The sequence below is a fragment of the Sinohyriopsis cumingii genome, unplaced genomic scaffold (assembly GCF_028554795.1).
Source record: "Sinohyriopsis cumingii isolate HCF-2022 unplaced genomic scaffold, ASM2855479v2 utg000957l, whole genome shotgun sequence".
Taxonomy (NCBI): domain Eukaryota; kingdom Metazoa; phylum Mollusca; class Bivalvia; order Unionida; family Unionidae; genus Sinohyriopsis; species Sinohyriopsis cumingii.
In genome coordinates, this window is record NW_028315947.1 from 130,715 (window position 1) to 152,805 (window position 22,091).

Genomic DNA, 22,091 nt, shown 5'->3' on the forward strand with positions numbered 1-22,091 from the left:
TCCACGCTATTCTAAGCCCGCAACAAGCAGGTTTCACAAAAAGAATAACCTGAAATGGGCGATCGTGGTGGATAAGAAAATTGTTTGAAATTGTAAATAGCAGGTTTTGAAAGAGCACTCTAATCACTATCAATTTCATTGGTTTTGTGAGGAAGTAAATCCTTAACTGGTTATTGAGTAAATCACTTGAATTTAATCATATCCAGCATGATAATAATGCTAGACGGCAAGAGTTTGATACATCTTCCGTTTGCAAGCAATGTAGTCCACTTGAAAGTCGACTGGAATAATACAACTTGCCGTCACCATTGAAATCCTTTTTTGTTTCTACATCCTGTTACACTTGTCCTCTACATTGCAGTGATATAATAGATGTTGCGTCTGTTTTGATGATGGTATTTTCGTTTTAGTTCAGCATGATAGAAACTCTAAAAATGCGGATATTATCTACTTTTGCTGGCTTGATCTTAATGCTGTTGCTTTCACCAAGAGAAGGTCATTGTGGACTACAAAGAGATCCTGCTGTCGATAAACTGGATGAATATATTTTAGATCTTCGTGAAGAAATTATTGCCACACAGAAACAAATACTTCAGGATCTCAAACAGAGAGACCGATTGGTTTTGCAGTTGAATCAAACAATTGTTCGCTGTTTTGAAAAATGCGAAAATAACGAAATCGTGCGCAATGACAAAACGAATACGGATAATGTGCTTCTAGATTTAATCCAAACCCTGCAAAATGGTCTGCAAGAAGAAAAGAGAATACGAAGTATGTTCATGTCTGAGATTGCATCTCTTAAAGATGAAACTATAAATCTGAATACGAAATTACAGGAGATGGAAGAGGACCAAAACATCACGAAAACTGATTTTGCAACGCTCAAAACCGAAACACGATATCTTACCTCAGCACAGAAGTATTTAAAAGAGGAAGGAAGCAAACTGAAGGAATTAATTTCAAAAAATCAACAGGAAAGTCAACATCTAAACTTTTCATTCTATGGTCTGCAGGGGGAAGTAAAAGCCGAAAAAAGCGATATGATGGAAATATTGCAAAATGGTCTGCAAGAAGAAAAGAGAATGCGAAGTATGCTCATGTCTGAGATTGCATCTCTTAAAGATGAAAATATCAATCTGAATAGAAAATTACAGGAGATGAAAGAGGATCAAACCATCACGAAAACCGATTTTGCAACGCTCAGAACCGAAATACAATATCTTACCTCTGCACAGCAGTATTTAAAAGAGGAAGGAAGCAAACTGAAGGAATTAATTTCGAAAAATCAGCAGGAATGTCAACATCTAAACCTCTCATTCTATAGTCTGCAGGGGGAAGTAAAAGCCGAAAAAAGCGATATGATGGAAATACTGTCAATGATTGAACTTATAAAGCAGGAGAGCACAAACTTCAGTAACATTTTGGCAGAAATTAAGGGAGAATATAGGTCAGTTATGAATTCGATTACTGGATTTGAAACACTGAAGCAGGATTATCATAACACGAATAAATCTGTAATACAGGTGGTTAAGGAATCGAACGAGACGAAGGAGAGATTGCCAGGTATACGAATACTTTTGTATATTTGCTATATATGTGCAAGTGATTGTTTCAAAATAATATATCAAACATAAAATAATATCGCGTTTGCTTATTTTAGAAACAGCACCAACTAAAGCACCATGTACTGCTTTAACAAATCAAGTACAAGAAAATTATTGGTCACCATGGTAAATTTAGAATCAGTGCTAAAAATGTTTTCAAGTCCCTTCTGGCATTCGTTGCATGATAAACTTTGAGAAAAAATAGCAAAAGATTAGTTGGGCAATAAACGTCTTTACCTTTAACACCGAAAGAATATATCCGACGATGGTTCATCTTTTATAATAAGATATTGTATGCTTCATCATTCTATTTAATATTTGATCTCAGGCTAGACATATTGTGTTCATCCGAAGTACCTACATTGTCCAGTGTTGACTGTAGAGTGAAGGAAGATTAGAAATAATGTTATTGGTCCTGGTGTCGGTTTTAGAATACAATAATGAACAATGTGATAAATATATTTCATAGGAGTGAAACAATAATTTGCACAAAGTAATTTACTTTCTCCATGTTGACAATGTCATGCTTCTTCGGTTGCCGGCTGAACATCGTTTAATTAGCAAGGCATATCAGGAAACAAGTTATTAGATACTAATAATCACAAGGCTATTAACGTATAAGTAAGCAAACTGATTACCGGGGGAAAACATAGAAAGCAAACGAATAATCAAAATTATCTGATATCGTTCTTTGAAATTACAATGCACATACGACCATTAATATGACATTGAATACACGACCTTTAATGTGGTATATAATATCCTTTCCACAAGTATTCAATGATGTGCCTTATAGCTGAATGAGTTCGAACGTTATGAAACAGTGAATAAAGTGTGACGTCAAACTTAAGATTCTGTCCCGTCTGCTACATTGACCGCTTTGCAATACATAACATTCCTAATGTTGATTACCAAGTGTATATAGTTCCATTCCTTTAGTGCTATATAGCGTAATGGAAAGAGCGAAGAAAACTTAAAATATTAATTGTTGCTGTTAACCTTGAAAATATGACCCCACCCCAAATGTAATACCTGACACATCTTTCACTGATAATGAATAAGCAGACCAAGTGTCACCATTTAATTTTAGATTGACCTAGCTTTATAAATTGGAATTGAAATCAGGAAATCCTGATAGGAAATATAAAACATAGAGCCGAGACCAGAAAACAGAACCCCTAATGTGGAATTCGTACGCCGTCTAAAATTATCTCTAAATATACAACATTCCATACGTTAATTTTAAATACATTTGAAGATAAAGAGTGCTATGTAAATGCGCTGAAAGTTGCTATGATAAGTCAAAGGGAAATAAGTTGCTATGATAAGACCAAGGAAATAGTTTGCCGAGTTTGTAAGTACTATTTTTTTCATTGTTTTCTCAGTAGATTCTTCAGAAAGACGAATTAGATTAGTGTTCTTCTTGTGACGTCCTCTTAATTGGTTTTTCACGTTTGTCCCAATACTGTATCTCGATTAATTTATCAAGGTGTGTCGCCATTATTTATTTTACATTTCGTCTTAAAGTAGCAAGAATGGTGTCTTGAGAACATTATGACAATATAAGTGGAGATAACCGTTGTAAAACAAGGTCACCCGGTAAAAAGAGATAACATACCAAAGTAAACATTTAAAAGAGTTAAAACTTTTTACGAGAGACATCATTTATTTATCAACTAATGATACTCAAAAAGGTGTACAAATTACATCCTCCGCTTAAAACGAATACGATTCTATATTGTTTTATTGGAGAGGATAGATTGAACTTGTTTATATTAGAAATCAAATATTACCAAGTTTGCAGAAGATGTATGTTTTTTTGTTTTTTAAAATAGAAAGCCATATACGGCTGGTAGGAGGACGTTTCGTAAATGAAGGCCGTGTGGAAATCCTGCACAAACAAAAGTGGGGAACGGTGTGCGATGATGAATGGGATGATACAGATGCTACAGTCATTTGTCGCATGTTGGGTTACAGGTACGGTAATCTTATTCAGTTACAACACGTTGATGTTTATTTGATCTCAGTATGGTGCAAGAAATAAACGCATTAGTCAAGGATGTCGAGGTTATTAACAGTGTCCTCAGTCTACATTAAAATGTATTTATATTGAAATGTGTAAAAAATGTATGAACATTTCAATGGGTACGAAAATGAATTTATAGCTTATGGGTAAAGAAATGTATTTATAGTCTATGGGTAGAAAAAGTATTTACAGCATTATGGTGTACAAGTGTGTATTAATTTTGTAATGGATACAAACCTTTATTTATAGTGTTATGGCTACAAAAATGTATACATATTGGTCTGGGTACAAAAATGTAATAGTGATGTGGGTACACTATATACATTACAGTGCTGATTTCACCTGATCGTTGGCATTTCTCGGTAGGTCTGGTCATGCAATTGGCCTGGCGGCTTATGATCAGGGAATAGGACCAATATGGCTGGACAATGTAACTTGTAAAGGAAATGAGACAGAACTGGCAGATTGTTTACACGGAGGATGGGGGCAGCACGACTGTGGTCATTACAATGATGCTGGAGTCATATGCGGACATCTACCAGGTATCATGCTTCACCTTGCACAATTATATTTCTTTGAACTCTCTATGTTCAATCCTATATATGCACTGCTTTTCTACTTACTGACCACAAGTTGTAATTGATCTTGCATGCAAGATTTGAAAATGACTAATGAAGAAAAATTAAAAGGAACACTATATGCTCGCCTCATTGCCAGCAAAGGTGCTAGACACTATTTGAAATTTCTTTAATCATTGGACCTTGTATTCATTTTGAGATCTGCACACACCAAAGCATGTTCTTCACTCGCGCACTTTATTTCCTTTAATGAGCACCGTGTTTGCTTTAGAAAATAAATATGCGCGTTTCTTTTCAATGCTGATCAATATTAATTTTACGAACGAAAGTCCAAACGAAATGCCTAGCTAAATGTTGCATTCAAGAAGTTATTGACATAGCCTGTCAATAGTATTGATCTTATGTTTCTTCCTAACGTCGTCATTACCATGTTAAGTCAAAATTACGACAATACGTTTCGAGATGCGGATATCCGAATATGTGAATCAATAAATGGAAATGATGTACTACATTAAACGTTTATGTATAAACATAGATTTATCATGCAAAACAATTCAACGTTTCAAAAAATGGCCATGTCTAATGATGCTTTCCTATGAAAATTATTGTTTCAAAAAATGTCACGTTACATTATAATGAAATCCTCTTTCTAAGAAGACAAACATTCTTTTAACGTATCTCGCTTCTGTCTCGCTCTTTTATTTTACTGACCAAAACTGGAAAACGTAATGACCAGTCGAGGTAAAATGTCATGGTGTTTATTAATAGTTGCTTTTAATAGATGTCAATGTCCGCCTTGTTGGAGGACGTTTCGTGAATGAGGGACGTGTAGAAATGCTGCACGGAGGACAATGGGGCACGGTTTGCGATGATGGATGGGATGATAAAGATGCAACGGTTGTTTGTCGGATGATGGGCATCAGGTGCGTTTATCAAATTCTATCCTTTTTGATTTTGATTTTCATGCGATTCAAACATTTTCTAAAAGGGATCGACAATAAAAAGCTTCAGTAAAATGTATGATTCTAGTTTTGTATAGGTACAAAAATATATTCATAGTGATGTGGGTACACTATATACATTTTAGTGTTAATTTCACCTGATCGTTGGCATTTCTCAGTAGGTCTGGCCATGCAATTGGCTTCGCGGCGTACGATCTGGGAATAGGACCAATATGGCTGGACAATGTTAATTGTAAAGGAAATGAGACAGACCTGGCAGATTGTTTACACGGAGGATGGGGGCAGCACGATTGTGGTCATTACAATGATGCTGGAGTCATCTGCGGACATCTACCAGGTATCATGCTCCACCTTGCACAATTATATTCCTTTGAACTCTCTATGTTCAATCCTATTTCTGCAATTTTTTTCTACTTACTGTCCACAAATTGTAATTGATCTTGCATGCAAGATTTGAAAATGACTAATTAAGAAAAATTAAAAGGGAACGCTACATGCTAGTTTCACTGCCAGCAAAGGTGCTAGACACTATTTGAAATTTCTTTTATCATTTTACGTTGTATTCATTTTGAGATCTATACACAACAAAGCATGCTCTTCACTCGCGTACTTTGTTTCGTTTAATGCACACCGTGTTTGATTTAGCAAATAAATATGAGCGTCTCTTTTCCATGTTAATCAATATGACTAATGAAAATGACTAATTAAGAACAATTAAAAGGGAACACTACATGCTCGCCTCATTGCCAAGCAAAGGTATTAGACGCTATTTGAAATTTCTTTTATTATTGGACCTTGTATTCATTTTGAGATCATGCTCTTCACTCGCATATCGCTGGACGACGTAAATTGTAAAGGAAATGAAACAAACCTGGCTGATTGCGCATACAATGTATGGCCCGGAACATCGGGCATCATTTTATGTTCCAGCAGATATGCTTTTTTGATCTGCGGACAGCTGCCAGGTAATATGCTTCACTAACCTTTGAAATCTCTATATTGAATACTGTTGTTGCAATTTCATTGCATCTATTTACTATGGACAACTTGTATTTTATCTTACATGCAAGATTCGCAAATGATTTTCTAAAGATAATTTAAATGGGACGATACATGTTCGTCTAATTGCCAGCAAATGTGTTGGATACAATATGAAATTTCGGTCATCATTGGAGGCTGTAGTCATTTGCAAATAGATACAAACAAGAAAATCATTATCTTGCCTATTGTAAACAGTTGCCGGTTTAGCAAATACACGTACGCTTTTCTCTGGATATTACGAATGATAGATCATGCAAAATACGCAAATAAGGATTGCCTACACATAGTAATCGTCATGCTCTATCCATCGGATTGATTTTATGACCCTTCATGACGTCATCATTATCATGTTAAGTCAATATGATGAGAAAAGTTGTGTCGCGGTTCGGATATCCGAATAGATGGATCGGTATCTGGAATTATATACTACCTAAAACTTTTATGTATAACCATACATTAATCGTTGAACATGGTTCAACGTTTTTGAGAAGTTCCGACGTGTAATAATGTGTTTATACGCCAATTATTGATCCAATAGTTATAGTTACATTTTAATGACATCCTCTTTATTATAAGATAAACATTATTTACATTCCATCTCGCTCTTTTGTTTTACTGGGGAGAAACGTGATAAAAAATAGATGTGAAATTGTATTATATTTTTCAATGTTGTATTGATTTTAAGAGTTGCCAATGTCCGGCGTGTTGGAGGAAATTTCACGAATGATGTATATATCTGCTTTTTTCCTCTACCCACCAACAATTTTATTTTGTAAATCTCAGAAATGAAATTTAACTATACTAAGAGTATGTGTTTTCCATTTTAACATAATAATAAGAATTAGCCCAGCTACGATGCATGTGTGTCATTGGTAGTAACCCATCACTATATAACCGTGTATATGTTTTGACTATATATATATATTTTTATTCATATATTATTTGACCAACGTAAAAGACAAAACATAGTAGATATAATGGATGGCACAAATCTCAAAAAGAAATGGTTTAGGTGATCTTTTGTTTCTTTTTGACTCATCTTGAAAGTATTAGAATTCCGCAATGTTTACAGTTGTGGCAACACTGTTGTAATGAAGGGGATAACATTTTTAGTAAACTTAGCCTTGTATCGTAGTAGACTACATCGGTCAGAGGTCTTAGCTTTTTCTATTGTTGAATTTATGGCGTTGTTGTTGTAGTGGACCGTTTGTATTTCCAAGTTGTTGTTCATTAGAGCTCATGGGCCCCACGATAGGTTTAGATTGCATCTTTACAATGACAAGGTATATCAATGGGAGCCTGTCAGATTGCAAAATGGTCTGACGGTTTTGTAATATTAATTGGATATCCAGAAACATTCTGAGCTTGCTTTATGGCTCCATTATGAATTTGATCGAAGCAAATTGTACGCAAATCCAAGGAAACGTGTTTTGCAGAAACGACGGGAGGCATATCTGTTCAAAATGAGCTAAGACTCCAACTACTATGACTCCAATAAATTGGAAAATTAGCCACCCGAGAAAAGTTTGGTAACAGATTTTTCCAAACCAAATTGTGCAGAAACGTGCGTAGGGATATAATAATGGGGACACAACTATATAAAATGAAAGAATATTTTCACTACAGTAATTATGCATCAGTTAAAAATGTTTACGAACTCTTAACAAGTTTAAGTTTTCTTTTGGTTTTTCAAAAGAGGCTATCCAAACATTTCAATTTTAGATGGGTTTGTGCACTACATTATAGACTATATGATACCAAAAAAGGAAGTTAAGGGCCTTTATATGGAAACAGAAATGGCCTGAGCGTGCATCAACTTCTGCAATTCAGAGACTTCAATCAGCTGCCTTATGCGTGACTACTTTAAAAGAATTAAACAACTTCGCATTCCATAATCATGCCACTAATTGCACAGAATAAGAATAATCATATGGTAATGACAAAAAAACTAATTATTAGGCAGTAACTACCATCCATAGCATGGTATAGTCGGCTGAACGTGATCGAAACAAACTTCACTTAGACATCTGCATCTCGTTCGACTTCTGAGAAAACACGTCAAGTTGTTCTATCCTCTGAACATCTTTGAAGAAAAAACTGAACGTTCAAAAACTACCATCCTAGACAACATTTTTGCGCTGATAAGTTATTAAACACTGTAATATTTACTATCGCAGACATGCTCAAGACCAAGGAAAAAGGGTTATCCAAACCCATGGACACGCTCCAACCTGACCGACAATAGAACGACACTACCAAATTTATTAACAAAAACTTGATTACTAAGATAAGGTCTTTCGAATATAATGATTTAGCATCGTATGCATACATATACTTCCGCGTCGACGGACGAACGAATTACATCGAAAGAAATGCTTGAAAGATTTCCAGAATTTCCATTAGATATATATATATATATATATATATATATATATATATATATATATATATATATATATATATATATATAAAGACTTAAATCGCATCTTTCTTTTCCAACTTTACTTTTTACTAGATTATATTTCCATAATTTCTATATGAGTATGATTTTGTCTCTTGCTGTAAAACCACGTAGAATACATCTATCCTGATTATTGGTTTAATCGTATGATTTTCTAATGCAATAATTGTGCACATGAAGTGGAAAACCACCTTATTTCATTCTTCCTTGTGCAATTGTTTTAAATAGTGAAGATAGCATTAATTACAACACATACAAATCTAGAAACAAGGAGAGGATGAAGTTCATGTGACGCCAACAGAAGGTTACGCATTGGTCTGTCTAGCTACATACAGAGCTTCGTATACAAATAGAAGAACTGTTCTCATTGTCATTTTGAAAATGATATTCTGTGTATTATTTATAAAGGTAAATAAATTCTAGCGAAACTATGAATCCTGTAATATTCCATTATTTTCGTCTCTCTAAAATAATTTTATAAATAAGTGTGGGGTAAAAAATCAACATTTTTTTAAAAAACACATCTGTGTCATAGCGCAACATATAAACAATACACAATTTGGACGCTTGATATCGTCATTATCTTACCTATTTCACCAATATTTCATTGAATTTTGTAGCGAGGTTCGGGTTGGTGGTGAACCGATCTTTTTTGGGACCAATTTTATATCCGGGCGCTGGAAAAATGCTGAGATCTTAATTGCCAAAGCTGATCCGAACCTTTTAAGTGAGCCTGGTTAGCAGATCTCGGTTTTGAAATTGAGGGGCGAACCGACCATTTTTTTAAACCAAACCCTCTACGAAAAAGCCACAATTACCCATGACAAAAAATATTTACAAGAGTTAAAAAAGGGCTAGTATGTGGTCTCCAACTTCGCATCTTGGGTGACCCACCCACCACCACCACCACAAAAAAGAAAACAATAGGTTTACTGATATTTGGCTGCGTGAAGTGCATGTTAGTATATGTGCGGACTGGTTATTCAGCCAAAGACTGTATAGAGCCCAATGCGTTGTCATGATTTTGTATCGTGGAAATTGATTATAATGAATACGTTTGGAGTTCTCTGAGCATGTGCGAAGAAGGTTTGAGACTTATTGATGTCCATGTCGTCGGGACACCATGTCTATTGAATATTTCACTGTGTATGTTTATCAATGCCGTTAAAGATAACCAAAAACTTACAGTTATCTATGATCATTTGGGGATATGAGCGTCCCGCTGTGTAACGCAAACGACGTCTGTGTTTGTTTTTTTGTCTGCCTTTTGAAAATATTCTAGCTGGATTTGTTTGTTTGTCAAGCATGACATCGTTGTCAACTACAAGATTGTTACTACTACCATCAAGATCTTCGACCGATGGCCCGCATTCTATAGGCTAGATTCGAACGCTCCAAAGCGTGGATTTGTCCGTGGAAATTGCAAGTAATTCCTCAAAATACACAATTAAAAAAACAACAGCAAAGATGTAGCTAAGGGCACTAGCTCCTCTACGTCGGTTGCATTCAAGACATGTCAGCGTGATATATTCGCGTGTATGGCTCAAATTGCTATTAATTCTATCCACGGTATGTTGTCTTTGGTCATTGGGAAAAAATTGCTGTAACATTATTGTGTTAAAAGAAGCAAGTGAGTACTTTATTATTGTCATTGCGGTATGATAAATGTAGCCTGAAGATCAAACTCGCGTTTATTTGTTTGTCATCTCAGTAATAGATAGGTAACAATTTTATTTATCTTATACATGCATCAAACATCTCAAATGGTTAAACTGTGGTGAATCACCGTCGCAGTAGCTGACAATAGTACCGATCATGGTTCCATTTGGTAGGTTTGCCTGCTTTCTGGTGTCTAATACACCTTTTGCTGCTATATCTGCGGTAATAAAATTAAGTTCTGCTTCTTACATAATTAACCTTTTACAGTAGTGTTTGTTATCAGATGATGCTCTCTCTGCAAAATTTGCCAATAATCTTTTGCAACGTTGTTTTCTGGGCTGGGCAGCCATACATTTTTTTTGGCCGATATGAAAGTATTGACTCACTCACTGTCAGCGATGTCAATTTCCCCTGATCCACACTTTTTTTTTGGGGGGGGGGATTGCACAGTAGTCTATGAGAATTATCTCGGGAGCTGGTTTATTAAAATGATGACCAAACGAAGCAATAATAACCGGATGAATATTTGTTTGCAAACTAAAATGATTCAATCTCAGGAAATCCACTTAAATCTGCTGCCAGCGGACCGAACGTAGCATCTCTGGTTATCTCATGTTTTTAATAATCAAACCGCCAGAAATATGACTTATAATTCAGCTGCTACAAAAAACAAGCGGGTTAACAAACTACCATATCAGCATAAATTAAATCATCAGGATTATGACTTGTGTTCCAAAGACCTCCATGTACTAATTCAATACATGAATGTGCTATATCCTCAAAAAAGAATTTCGGGGTTGGACGCCATGAGCTTTTCTTCCGGGCAAAGTGGGCAACCACATACCAGATTGTTAAAATGTTATTTCCCATCTCCTCTACGACATTTATGTCGTCGGCGTATTTTAACGTTATATGTTTCATCTGCGAATGAAGAGATTCTTCGCGATGATGTTTGCCAGATGGTATCACAAATTGATGAAATCTGGACCTGCTGGATCCCAATTCCGATTCTGAAACAGCCAGACTGAAACTGGATCCGTTTGACTAACATTGTACATTTCCTCAAAAATATTACCGTGATAAAATTTAGTAGTTTCTTTCAGGTGGAAATTATGTCATGCTTGGAGTCCACGCATTAGCGTTCTGGTCAACTATCATTATAGGCACGCCATTTATTTTATAATTGCCGGAATTGGGCAAAACTTCGTCGGTTATTGTTTTTACTACTATCGTAAAAAATGTTTCAACACCGCAATGCCATTTATGTGGGCTCCATTCTCTCTAACATGCTCTGCCCATTCGTTTTTTATGATTCGTGATTCTGTCAATCCATTTGCTCGTCGAACGTTCATACAATTTTATTAGACACGATAGCTACACAATTTAAGATACTAGTCGGTGCACTTGCAGCCGGCATCGATAAAGGAGCCTTAATATTAGGCTCATTTAATGGAGAAAGTGCGAAAACACACGATATGGTTTTTCTTTATATGGCCTGGTAATACCGGTCAGAATTCCAGGTTTATAAGTTTGTCCACGGTAAGAACACCTGTTCACGTGGTTCCTGAACAGGGTCGAGTTTTTCCCGGATAATCCACATTGGGCCATCATGATAGCCGCCATAATGTTGGACATTAAATTTAATTCTAAATAAATACTTTTTATCACCAATTAAACGATCAATAATCATTCATGCCCGCTGGTCATTCATTGTAGCATCGATATAAAATACCTATGTTTTTTTCCGGCACGTTGACCAAATATGCGCTGCAAACATCGCGCTTGAACTCCTCCTTAGCCATTATGATATAATCATATAATTATAAATCATATGGTGAACAGTTTTTCTTATCTACGCTATCAAAATCAAACCTTCTAGCAGTTCTGTCGTTAATACCGGTTACCTCATGATCTATACCAGAAAAACAAAGTATCCCTTCCACAAATTTGTTTACATGTATTTTAACGGATTGAACAATAATGGTTGTCTTATTGGTCATATTAATGGTTATAAAATGAAGCTAATCAATCCAACGGGGTCTCTGGATCTAAGAGACCTGGAACCGGATCCCTCACTGAATGAAGTTCCAAGCTCGCTTCTTTTTTTTTGTCGCTCGCGGCAGACCGTTGAGAACGCTAGCGTTCACGGCCCACCATTTCATGGTCTATCACGCACATACAAACTCTCTATTAATTAGTCTCCGCGTATTAAATGCCCGTCTTGGTCGATCAGATGAAATCGTATTCGTGAACACGACTGATAATGACATCATAAATAAACAGGATTAGCAGGAACGGATACAAATGACCCGAGGGGACCTCTAGAGGAAAGCTAGAAACAACATATCCTTGCTGCGCTTGTGATCCGTTGACCTCAGCTGCAAAACTACCATCTACAGCGTCACAGATAAGATTCACAGAAATAGTCGACGTGATATTGACAATGCCAGACGATATATGACGACCACCATCATCTGGTTAATAATTATGTTTGAGAATATTTTCAGAGCCTTTTAATCTGTTCCATGCCACATAGATCTTTGAAAAATATTAGTCAATTATGTCATTGGGATCCAGCTGCATATCCACCCCTGGTGGATTGAAGGAAGACAATTGGGCTTCATTGATCTTATAATAATCAAGAAATATTTTTAGATATTCAGCATCAATATTGATCACTCTGACAGCATTTTTCATTTGTGATTCAACTTCATATCTCAATAGGTTCACATGTTTTACAGTACTAATTACTTTTTGTTTAAGTTCATCATTCGGATATTCAAGCACATACTGCTCAAATAGTGCTCTCAGATGGCGGTGTGCTTTCATGTTCCTGCGTCATCCCCCTGGCGATTACACCATCTCTATAAATTGCCCACAATATGTCTTCTCCCTACCTCCGTTCGGCGATAATATCTGGAAATCGCCGTTCAAACGGGAATCTATAGAAATCTAATTTCATTGGAAATCCAAGTTCTCTCCTTAAAAACCAGATTGTTGTGGTAATGGTGGTCTAGCGTAAGTCAGCGCTAGCAGCGGCCATCCCAACACAGTTCTGATCGACGACTGATACATGTCAACAGCACAAGCCTCGGACATTTCAATTGTGGCGTACAGCGTTTGCTCATATACTTTGATAGCGATCTTTGATAGGTTTGATTCTACGCTGAAGTTCATCATTTATTTGTTTGCTTTGATACGATCTAGCTCGAATGCCGACTACTTCCCGGTTGGGCTGGCTGGCCCGTTTCATCACTCTTGGTTCATTGATGTAGTGAAACTGATGTAGAATTCTGGCTATGTTGACGTCGCTGATATCATTGTGGTCGTAGCCGGTGTTGTGTTGACGATTATTTCTTCCTGTCATGTAGTTATTTCGGCTATCATTATTATCTGTGGAGGTGCTAAATGTAGCGTTGGAGAGCCGTGTTCGACCGCTTGCAGTCAACGTGGCGACTTAAAAATGATCGCTAACTCTGGATCATGAGGCGTCGGGACCCTTGCGTCCTTGCGAGAAGTTATCGCTAGATACCGACGATAAATATCACTAATATACAGCAAATTCACTATCTGATATTACACCGTCATTTAACAACGTTGACATTATCGATGATATTTACCATGCATATGTCGCCGCCCGCACTATTTATGTGTGTTCATGTAATTTCTTAGCCGCACATACTGATAGTTTTTTCGCAATAACAATTAGGGATACCAGCAACGCCGCCAACAAAAGAGACATCAATTCCTATCACTGGTGATATCAAATACGTCGCTGATAATGCGCCGATTAGGATTGTTGTTGAAGCAACCACCGAGGACACCGCATATCCAACAGTGTTCGCGAGACTAATTCAAGGCACACCAATAATTAGTTGCAGTTAATTTGTTTACCTGCGTGATCAAACAAGAATATTTCGTCGTTATTTTGATTTATCAGGATTGACACGGTTCCAGAAAATTCATCAGTTGAATGATGCCATGGATATGTCGCAAATATCCTAACTTTTTCAGCGCTAAATACTGAGTGCCTATATAAGCCGGTGACCTCACCAATATATCTGATGGTGTTCCTTGTTTCGACCATATGGATGATCCAGACCCCACCATGTACACGGCGTTGGTAATAGGGGACGTATGAATTACACTCTTTCTGATATTTTAGCGATGTCACTGAATCGTGTGCAATTGTCAGCAAGCGTAATATCGACATCCATTAAATTTCCAAAGAAATCACAAACAACTCTATACATTCTCTGAAAGCTTCTGCGAGAATTCATAAACTAGCCTTTCTGGTAGGTGCAGATCATGATCGTACCGTTTTCCTGGTAATCGTATTTTCCGTCCCTTTACTGAAGTTTTTAGAACTTTCCCCGCTGCTTTCTTCCAATGCCAAGCCAGCAGCTGTTCCAACGACAAAGAATGTAGATGCTGTTTCAACAGCTGGAGCCAAAGCTGTTATCAGCACTGGTAAAACCGCTAGTGGAAATATGTCAACAGTCCTTGCTATATCGTTGATCGCATTCGCAGGATGCGTTCTTGATGTACGTTTATTCCCAGAAAAAATTACTTAACCCCGGTGTGTCAAATACCATTGAGTTTCGTGTATGTGAGCCTACATGGGAGTCTTCCTGAAGAGCTGATAAATATATGTCGTGATGCTGTAATCCTCTGAGATGACGTTATCTGCCATGTGAATAACCCAGCAACACTACCCTGAATACCATCTGTGGTCATCGCCAACGAGGACAATATTGATTTGCTACCGTTATCCATAAAAGAGAACAGAAATTATTCTTTAATGAGTGATAGCATCATTGTTGGCAACCAGAACAAAAATTTTGTCAGTTTCAGTTCACAAGCATCATCCGTACTTGGGACGCCATATAGCATCCTTGTCGTTGTCCTTTCGAACAAGTACAACTGTGTGTTTAGTACCAAAGATAACGTTTCTAACATCTCTGCAAATTCCAAAGATATGTGATAGTGGAATCGAACAGGAAAATGTTTTATCACCGTTTAGCATTGATCAACATGCTGCTTAACCCTGGTTAAAACTTTCATCATCGATGCAACTGAGTCTCCATCAGCATTCATTGTTATTTTATGGTTCTCTGGGTGATCATTCTTTCAACCGATCGTTTGCAGCTTGATTTATTATTTTACTGACACTTGCGGTATCATTTCGGTACTTGCCCGTTTTACTGGCTGCGGCTGAGATATAATCGGGCGGGTCTGTACTTGACCTCTGGGAATACTTTCCCAGCGGCATCACCAACAGCGACAGTAGTTTTATCTGGAACCAGCGACATTAGCTTTATCTGGAACTAGTTCCATCGCTTTCATTTTTAATTGTTTTGCAATCTGGAATGCTTTTTGAGCAATCCTTCTGAATAAACCTTGAACAACATCACCAATTCTATCTCCGTGGATAACTGTATATACTGGTAATCGTTAATTTATCACCCTGATCATTACTGATCCACGTTGGACATTGTGAATAATCATGTTATTTTGTTTTCACCGATCAAAGTAATCAATCGCTGTCGTAATCGTCTGTATTGTCATCGATTAGTGTCCAATAACCACTGTTTTCAACGAAGACATCGGTAAATAAATGCTGACATATAGCAGCGGCTTCAGTGATTATTCTGGGGGATGTATTTCCGGCTCGTCTTCCACCAATCAAAATTTCCAGTCTATCAACGTCAGCGAGGAAGCTATTGAGATAAAATCTATCGAAAATCGCTGATGATTCAGGGATTAGATTTTGTTTCTTACGAACTCGATGTACATGCACTTCATGTGTTAGCCCCTCTCCTGTTTTTTCTTCATATGCTTTAACTTTCCATATTCTATATGTAGTTTAACTCCTGATTTCACCTTTCTTCTGTCGCTTTTTCAAGGTGACGCTTCATTTTTTCATGCTTTTTCCCTTTTTTGTTGTGCTCTTGCAACATATTACTCTACTGCTTGGTTACAGATTTAAAACTCCTTAATATCTTCTTTAGATATGATTTCCTAATGTTACCAGCAAGGCGATACATCTTTGACCCAATCGGCTGATTTTAGACTGTAAATATGTTCGGGCTTTGCATGTTGATCTCATCTATCGTATTCAAAAGCGGCAATATCAAGTATATGGTATTTATCCTTGATAGCGCCAATACATTCCTCAGTAAATGTATCAATTGTGCTAATTCTAATTTTCGTTGATGGTTGAAGAGGTTGCTGTCGTGGTTGAACTTCGGGTTGTGGTTGAAAAGGTCGATGGGGAGATGCAGCGGGTTGAAGACGACAAGCTATGTCTGCCGGTATTGTCTCGAGAGCTTTTTGTGCTGCCTTGGTTGCGTTAACCATTTTATGTTTGGTTCGACAATTGTTTTAAATAACTGTTTTTTACCATTTGTAAATTCCACCTGAGCTTCATAACGTTGTAGCAGTTGCTGTTTGGCAGAATCATGGACGGGGTGATATTTTTATATTTCTATATTGCCTCCACTCGTTGTCGAGCTAGGATAGCTATTCCAGATTCCATAGTTAGCGCATAATCACACAATATTATTATTAAAACAACTATTCAATTACACATCAACAGGCAGCAAATATACAAAAATGCACATCAAACTGTAAGATATCCGTAAAGCTAGCGACGTGCGCGGCCCATAATTTAATTGTTTTGCACCCCATCCCCACCCACACCTCACACCCCCAAGTGGTCTTGGAGACCGCGTCGTGGAGTACTGGGCCTTATTTCTCTCTTGTAATAATTTGTCGCTGGTCTTTGTGGCGCTTTTGTAGAGGGTTCTGTTTTTTAAAAAAAAATGGTCGGATCACCCCTCGGGTTACATACAAGACTCGGATCGGCTTTTGGCAATTAAGATCTCAGAATTTTTCCAAGCTAGGATGTAAATTCGGGGCCTTTAAAGGGCCCATCAAGGTCGGTCCCCCAAAACATCATAGCGCTTTTTAAAGCGAAAATGTATGATGTAAAATAATGGGATACAACCAGGTCGTGAACTCGATCCACCCCGCAGCTGCAGGTTGTACATGCCTGCCTTAGGTTATGTTAAGATATATCTACTATTTAAGGGAGAGTAAATAGAAAATCATCCCAAATGGTCTCTAGTCAGTAAAATCCCACACAATCTCTGCCTAAAGAGTATTTAAGAATGCAGACTTTGTGCTGTCTAAAGATCACACATACTTTTAGTGACATATAGGAAAGATGTGTGCTGCTTAGTGAATATTTAACTGTGATTACACTGAGATTTTCGATATGCGAGCCTGCCAAGGCAGGCAACGATTTGATGTTGATCTCTCACAGAGTCGTATACTGTTTGTTGACCTTATTCTATTTTCAGCAAAACACTTAATAAGATGATTCTAAATACGCTTTTTATTATTCAACAAGATACTACATCCGGAGTCAAATCAACCATATCAAATCTCCCATTCATCATATGGCTATGAAAACCTTATGTGACACGAGACATTACAGGATTGAAATGAAAATACAATTTCGGGCATTATTTCGTCATCTAATCACATCAAAAGTAATCTGTGAAGTAGAGGCGGGTTTTAGGGTAGCAAATATCTACCATAGGATCGGTTCTATGTCAAATCATTCTGAATACATTTCGAAAAAGCAGCTTAACAAGGGAATCATGTTTTTGTTCATATTAAATTGGAATTCATACGTCAACGCATTTGTGTAAACATAGGTGGTTATAAATAAGAGGGATATAAAATATTACAAAATGTATGTGAAGAAGAGTAATAAAATATTAAGATACACCTTTAGTTTCAAGAAGCAGCATCCCTAAGAACAGGCTCGTGAAGAATATGACATTCGTTTCAATATCTCTGAAACAAATAACATAAGCTGCATTCATTCCTAAATCAGTTTCAATTAATACATGAAACATCACGTGATTATGCCCACATATCGTTCATTTGAATTCGTTTAGCCTGTACAAAACCATGCAATGCCGACAATATATTTTGATCAGGCTCAGTGAAGATGAGATTTTTTTTACAATTAGACTCGGTGTTCTATGTTCTAATGTTCAACAATTCTTTCAATGTTATGGTCAATAATATAGTTACCTTCCTTTTCATATTAGAGGACAATACAGTTACCTTAATCTTCGCATTACTGGATAATATAGTTACCTTAATCTTCATATTAGTGTATAATAACTTTACCTTCCTCTTCATTTTACTGGATAATATAGTTACCATCCTCTTCATATTAATGTATAATATAGTTACCTTTCTCTTCATATTAGTGGATAATAAAGTTACCTTCCTCTTCATATTAGTGGACAATATAGTTACCATCCTCTTCATATTAGTGTATAATATAATTAATTTAATCTTCGTGTTACTGGATAATATAGTTTACTTACCTACCTATTCATATTAGTGGACAATATAGGTACCTTCCTCTCCATATTACTGGATAAAATAGTTACCTTCCTCTTCATATTAGTGTATAATATAGTTACCATCCTCTTCATATTAGTGTATAATATAGTAACCTTCCTCTTCTTATTAGTGGATAATATATTTACCTTCCTCTTCATATTACTGGATAATATAGTTACCTTCCTCTTCATATTAGTGGATACAATAGTTACCTTCATCTGCATATTAGTGGATAATAAAGTTACCTTCCTCTTCATATTAGTGTATAATATAGTTACCATCCTCTTCATATTAGTGTATAATATATTTACCATCCTCTTCATATTAATGTATAATATAGTAACCTTCCTCTTCTTATTAGTGTATAATATAGTAACCTTCCTCTTCATATTAGTGGATAATATATTTACCTTCCTCTTCATATTACTGGATAATATAGTTACCTTCCTCTTCATATTAGTGGATACAATAGTTACCTTCATCTGCATATTAGTGTGTAATACAGTTACCTTTAACTTCATATAAGTCTATAATATAGTTACCTTAATCTTCATATTAGTGTATAATATAGTTACCTTAATCTTCATATTACTGGATAATATAGTTACCTTAATCTTCATATTACTGGAAAATATAGTTACCATCCATCCTCTTTATAGTAGTGGATAATATAGTTGCCTTCCTCTTCATATTAGTAGATAATACATTTACCTTCCTCTTCATATTATTGGATAATACATTTACCTTCCTCTTCATATTAGTGGATAATATAGTTACCTTCCTCTTCATATTACTGGATAACATAGTTACCTTCCTCTTCATATTACTGGATAATTTAGTTAACTTCCTCTTCATATTAGTGTATAATATAGTTACCTTCCTCTTCATATTAGTGGATAATAAACTTACCTTCCTCTTCACATTAGTGGACAATACAGTTACTATAAACTTCATGTTAGTGGATAATATAGTTACCTTTCTCTTCATATTACTGGATAATATAGTTACCTTCCTTTTCATATTAGTTTATAATATAGTTACTTTCCTCTTCATATTAGTTAATACTATAGTTATCTTAATCTTCATATTACTGGACAAAATATTACTTTGATCTTCATATTACTGGATAATATAGATACGTTAATCTTCATATTACTGAATAATATAGTTACCTTAATCTTCATATTACTGGATAATATAGATACCTTCCTCTTCATATTAGTGTACAATATAGCTACCTTAATCTTCATATTACTGGATAACATAGTTACCTTAATCTTCATATTACTGAATACTATAGATACCTTAATCTTCATATTACTGGATAATATAGATACCTTAATATTCATATTAGTGTATGATACAGTTACCTTCCTCCTCATATTAGTGTACAATATAGTTACCTTCCTCTTCATATTACAGGATAATATAGTTACCTTAATCTTCATATTAGTGGATAATATAGTTACCTTCCTCTTCATATTAGTGTATAATATAGTTACCTTAATCTTCATATTACAGGATAATAAAGTTACCTTAATTTTCATATTACTTGATAATATAGTTACTTAATCTTCATATTAGTGGATAATATAGTTACCTTCCTCTTCATATTAGTGTATAATATAGTTACCTTAATCTTCGTATTACAGGATAATAAAGTTACCTTAATTTTCATATTACTTGATAATATAGTTACTTTAATCTTCATATTAGTGGATAATATGGTTACCTTAATCTTCATCTTACTGGATAATATAGTTACCTTAATCTTCATATTAGTGTATAATATACTTACCTTCCTATTCATATTAGTGGATAATATAGTTACCTTAAACTTCACATTAGTGGATAATATAATTATCTTCTTCTTCATATTTGTGGACAAGATAATTACCTTCCTCTTCATATTAGTGGATAATATAGTTACCTTCCTCCTCATATTAGTGGATAATATAGTTATCTTCCTCTTCATATTAGTGGATAATATAGTTACCTTCCTCTTCATATTAGTGGATAATATAGTTACATTCCTCTTCATATTAGTGGATAATATAGTTATCTTCCTCTTCATATTAGTGGATAATATAATTATCTTCCTCTTCATATTAGTGGATAATATAGTTACCTTCCATTTCTTATTAGTGGAATACCTTCCTCTTCATATTAGTGGATAATATATGTGAAATCGATGAGGAAAATCTACATATCCTCTCAGTCACCTAATATTTTGATATCTTTGTGAGTTAATAGTACAAGATAAGATATATTAATTCCATGCTTAAGATCAACAGACTGTAAATTGTTGATTGCATATCTGTCTCATTATTGTACGGCTTGTCCAAGTATGCATGTATGGTGTATATATGTATGTATGCATGTATGTATGTATGTATGTATGTATGTATGTATGTATGTATGTATGTATCAATGTATGAATGTATGTAGGTAGGTATGTATGTATGTATGTATGTATGTATGTACGTATGTATGTATGTATGTATGTAAGTATGTATGTATGTATGTATGTATGTATGTATGTATGTATGTATGTATGTATGTATGTATGTATGTATGTATGTATGTATGTATATATATATGTATGTATGCATGTATGTATGTTTGAATGTATGTATATATGTATATATGTATATTTTTATGTACGTATGTATGTATGTATGTATGTATGTATGTATGTGTGTATGTAAGAATATATGTATGTAAGTATGAATGTATGTATGTATGTATGTATGTATGTATGTATGTATGTATGTATGTATGTATGCATCAATGTATGTATGTATGTATGTATGTTTATATTTATGGATGTATGAATGTATGTATCTATGTATGTACGTACGTATGTATGTGTGTATCTGTGTGTATCTGTGTGTATCTGTGCTATGTATGCATGTATATATGTATGTAAGTATGTCTGTATGCATGTATGTATGTATTTATGTATGTATGTAAGTATGTATGTATGTATGTTTGTATGTATGTATGTATGTATGAATGTATGTATGTATGTATGTATGTATGTATGTAAGTATGTATATATATAATATGCATGTATGCATGTATGTATGTTTGAAGGTATGTATATATGTATGTATGTATGTATGTATGTATGTATGTATGTATGTATGTATGTATGTATGTATGTATGTATGAATAAATGTATTCATGAATGTTGTATGTATGTATGTATGTATGTATGTATGAATGAATGTATGTACGTACTTATGTATGTATGTATGTATGTATGTATGCATGTATGTATGTATGTATGTATGTATGTATGTATGTATGTATGTATGTATGTATGTA

General features: G+C 35.3%; 1 protein-coding gene across 19 annotated transcripts in view; it reads left to right on the forward strand.

Annotated features, from left to right (window-relative positions):
* Positions 1-262: 262 nt before the first annotated feature.
* The window catches only part of LOC149772939 (scavenger receptor cysteine-rich domain-containing protein DMBT1-like), a 78,772-nt gene continuing 56,943 nt past the window's right edge, over positions 263-22,091 (forward strand). For 5 of the 19 annotated variants that reach the window (XM_089947063.1, XM_089947060.1, XM_089947061.1 and 2 more), the window contains exons 1-5: positions 273-1,563; positions 3,440-3,581; positions 3,997-4,172; positions 4,990-5,131; positions 5,329-5,507. In XM_089947063.1, coding sequence (XP_089803189.1) covers positions 417-1,563; positions 3,440-3,581; positions 3,997-4,172; positions 4,990-5,131; positions 5,329-5,507 — 1,786 coding nt within the window. In that variant the 5' untranslated portion in view covers positions 273-416. Of the gene's footprint in view, positions 1,564-3,439; positions 3,582-3,996; positions 4,173-4,989; positions 5,132-5,328; positions 5,508-22,091 lie in introns of all 19 variants that reach the window. The other 14 variants (XR_016417528.1, XR_016417527.1, XR_016417526.1 and 11 more) reach the window with 7 other exon arrangements.